The sequence below is a fragment of the Fulmarus glacialis genome, unplaced genomic scaffold, assembly GCF_000690835.1.
Source record: "Fulmarus glacialis isolate BGI_N327 unplaced genomic scaffold, ASM69083v1 scaffold24821, whole genome shotgun sequence".
Lineage (NCBI taxonomy): Eukaryota > Metazoa > Chordata > Aves > Procellariiformes > Procellariidae > Fulmarus > Fulmarus glacialis.
Genome location: NW_009192498.1, coordinates 6,842 through 10,873, shown reverse-complemented (window position 1 = coordinate 10,873; position 4,032 = coordinate 6,842). Strand labels below are relative to the sequence as shown.

At 53.7% G+C, this 4,032-nt stretch overlaps 1 protein-coding gene across 1 annotated transcript in view; it reads right to left on the bottom strand.

Annotated features, from left to right (window-relative positions):
• Window positions 1–4,032, bottom strand: part of MFSD4 (major facilitator superfamily domain containing 4) — a 20,673-nt gene that overhangs the window by 10,052 nt on the left and 6,589 nt on the right. Inside the window, exons 2-3 of the mRNA XM_009587106.1 lie at window positions 3,799–3,997; window positions 3,424–3,663 (exon numbers count right to left, since the gene is read on the bottom strand). Of these exons, the coding sequence (XP_009585401.1) occupies window positions 3,424–3,663; window positions 3,799–3,997 (439 nt within the window). The remainder of the gene's footprint in view (window positions 1–3,423; window positions 3,664–3,798; window positions 3,998–4,032) is intronic.

Genomic DNA, 4,032 nt, shown 5'->3' with positions numbered 1-4,032 from the left:
AGCTTCGGTTTTCTTGGGGCCGACACATTGGCTGCCTGGGCTGCCTGGCACGAGGCAAAGAGCTATCAAAGCCTTCCCACCCCGCGGGGAGCCCAAACAGCGAGAACCAGAGAAGAGCCACAGACACAGCCCCCAAAATAAGGACGCTGCTCCTCAAAGCACCGCCCTGCCCCACAAAGCCGGTGCGTCCTCCCCGCAGCATGACCACAGTGAGCTGGTCACCCCCCGTCCCCACCTCCCCCCTGAGCAGGCAGAGATTTTGGTGCGATAACCATTTGCTCGTGGGCTCTCTCCCCAGGGCAACTCTGCTTCACCTTTTTCAGCAGTTTTTTCTTTTTTCAAGGGGGAGAGGGGCATCCGAGCATCCCGCTGGGAGCCTGCACGGGCTGAAGGGCAAAGCGGGCAGCGAGAGCCCCGACCTGGCGCTCCAGCTCCGCTAGCCGAATCACCGGGGGTGTTCCCCTCCCCCTGGCAGCTTTTAACCGTTATTATAAACTCAACAAGTTGCTGCATCACGCAGTTAAGTGCGGGTATAATCCAGGCTCCTTCCCTCCAGTTTCTATTTAGGTCTCTCCCCCCGAGGAGCACGGGGCCATTCCCTGCTATTGTATCCAGGCTACTTTTAAGCAACCTAAGCACAATGGAGTGTCCCGCACTTCCCCTGGGAAACCACCTTCCGGATAAACACATCCCTCTCGGAGGAACATTTTCCTGATTTCCAGCCCCTTGGAACTGGCTGGATGATGAAATTTCCGTTCTGTGGGAAACTGAATTTTAAAATATGTTTTTGTTCCAAATCTGGATGAAAAGCCAAAATTTTCGCTTAGAATGAAAAATTTTGGCTGGGAGTCATCCAAGCACTTCATTTTGATAATGTTGAACCACTTAATTTTACTAAAGCAAAAACATTTTGCTTCAATAACATCGAAATAACTATTCTGTCAGCTTTACACATTGCGTTTATGCCAAAGTCAAATCGAGACATTTCCACTTTAAACAAAGCAAGAAATTGAAATGAATCATTTCAGCTTGTGTCTTGTCAGAATACACACAGCCCTGTGAAAACTGGGATGGGATTGTGTTTTTGACCATTTTATAACAAAGTTGCTGGTCCTGGTTTCCATTTCTATAGCTTACTCATTTCATCCACTTCCCTCAGGTTTTAAATACCAATTATCATCATCTTTCTCTGACGTTGACACCTTAAAGAAGGATCAGCAGTTTTGGAGCTGAGCTACTCTCAGTATCTCCAGCCAGGGGGTTGGGTTATTTAGTTTAAATAAGAAATCAAGTCAACTCCCTCAGCGAGGCTTTGGGAAAGACAATAACAGCTCGGCTTTGGCAAGGGGACATGCTCGAGAGCTGCGTGTGCGGTGTACGTCCAACTCCCCGCTCCTCTTCTGTTTGTTACCTAACCCTCATCCCCAAAACCATCAGTCTCCCAGCACCCTGGGACTCCCTGCCGTGCTCCTGGTGATCCCACTCTGGGTGCACACACGTGCAAACCACCCACACGTGCAAACAGCACTTGATGCACAAGCCCAACTCACGACCTGCTAGGTATCAGCTGCTGGGCACAGCCGGACTCAGCCTAGGGTCCCATCCTGCTCCCAAAATGTCCATGGGATACTGCTAGGAACAGAGCGGGGTCTGGCAACCACCCTCCCGTCAGTGCTCCAGATACCAGACACATAGTCGTATTCAAAGTAGATATTAAACGTTGCCTTCAAAACTAAATGAGTTTGCTCAGGATTGACTAGCAAAATAGATAACGCTTCGGTGTAATTAAAAGCACATTTCCCATGGCATACACAGAGTCAGAGGTAATTAAAGCTGGCTTCTCCTCCTAGGCAGAGCGCGTTCTTTTTGGTACTTCTGCAAAGAAACTCATTACAGCACCAGTGCAGATATTTCGGTTGCCCGTTCTCCTCACATCAGCGAGCTGCGCGGGCCTCAGTCTAAGGAAAGCCCCTGGATTAGGCGCACTGGGGTATGTTTTAGTCATTCAGCAAATGGGAAGACCAAGAGCACAAAGAAACCTGTTCCCTTTGCCTAGTAGAGATGGAGTGGTGGAAGATCAAGGGCGGCTCGTTGGCCTGGGACAGGGAGAAGGAGCACCAGCGCATCCTTGTGCTTTGGCAGAAGGGCAATGGCTAAACGCGCACAGGGAAGGGGCAGCAGGTACCGGGGCCGCAGGGCAGACAGGCAGGGAGAGGTCCTGCTGGCAGGATCACCCTTCACTTCTACTACAGGAGGTCTCCAGGTGAGCGAAACAGGCACCAGCTTGGCCGTCCCTGTGCTGGCACGCTCTTTATAAACAGACCCCAGAAAACCTTATGGCAAAGGCTACACAGGCTGGGCTCTGCTCTGCTCACGGGGGGACCCCGGGACCCCTGCCAGCAGGGCTTCCCATGCACGAAGCATAACTGGGCATCTTCAGGTTTTGAGCAGAGCTGCCCTCAGCATCAGTCCCGGCATGAACAGCACCACTCGGCAGGGCCGACGCTCGCTGCAACAACACGCTCCGCTCCTATCACGCCAGATCTACAAGGACAATTACACACACGCTCGCAGGGCTCCTGCTGGCAGGGAAACGACAGCGGCAGCTCAGCCAGCTCTGCTGCAGAGGGACTGGGGACGGGCACGACGATGGCCACAGCTCAGTGAGGCCGTGCAAGGGACCAGCTGTATTTAACCATGCTGGGATTTGGGTATAAACTGTGGGGTAAGGAACAGGGCTACATTTCAAAGACAGCCCACAGCCTGCAGGCAAGAGCAGCTTGCTGGAGATGAGCTTTGGGACTCAGCAGGGCAGAGAAAGAGGACGGGCACTGAACCCCATCTCTCTCACCAAGGAAGGGCCACAGGGCTTTTACATTTGCTGCAAATTACCAGGGAAACATAACAAATAGGCAGAGACACCCCGATCAAGCTTTCGGCCCCAGTACCTCGGTTCATCGATGGGCACATTCCTATGAATATCTCTGCAAATCGCCCTCCCGCCAAGCCATCCCCACAGCACCGAGCTCCTCCCCAGACCGCGGAGGAAGACCTTGTGGCTCTGAGAGTAGTTAGCTGGTGTAACTCCGGCCCAGGGAGATGCTGGAGGTACAACCTGCTTCCAGAGAGACCAGACAAATCCCTGCAGGACGGTACATCGACCGTGTCACATCTGATGGTGCAGTGACCGCTGGCTCAGCTTCGCAGAGTCCTGCCCTCCTGCCCCAGGCACCTGCTGGAAACTGGGCACTTGGCAAAAGCCGAACCTTTGCTGCAGACCAGCACAACCATCCTCACGCTTCTTTCCATTGCTGGGACTGCCTAACAGGCACCAACACCCCCCAAACACCACGGCCGTCTGCAAAGCCGAGAAGCAGGGATGTCCCCCGCAACAGCTCGGGCCACTGTGGCTGCAGCACTTACATTGATGAGAGCCATGATCCAGAAGGCGTAGGAGACACGCGTGACCACCATCCCTTTCATCGGCAGGTCGTAATGAGACAGGTTGCCTGGATGGTGCGGGACCAGGGACTTGCGGATGTGAGGGAGGTTGCTGGAGGCGTTGGCTGTGGAGTTTGAGAGGATGCAGTTGGTGTCCGAGAGGAAGGGGTCAGCTATCAGTGGGCTTAGTAGCGCTCCAAAGCCCACAAAGAAATGAAGGGCCTGCAAGAGATGAGACACACAAGTAGAGCAGGGGGGTTTACTGTTGTTCTCTGCAGGGAAGCTGGCCGAGCCCCTCACTCCTCTTCCTCAGAGGAAGAAGCACAGCCAGAGGGGAGACGCGGGCTCCATGCTCACCTGCAGGAAGATGGCCGAGTCCTTCTGGTAGATCTTCACCAGCTGCATGTTGGAGATGGTGTCGATGCAACCCATGGCCAGCCCTGCCACAGCCATGACCACAGCCAGGACCACCACATTGTGGCACAGAGGGATGATGGCAAAGACCAAGGAGATTGCCAGTGACGAGGCAAAGAGTGCAAACAAGGACTGAGCCAGCCTGCAACAGGGCAAGAGGAAAGATGGGACAGAATT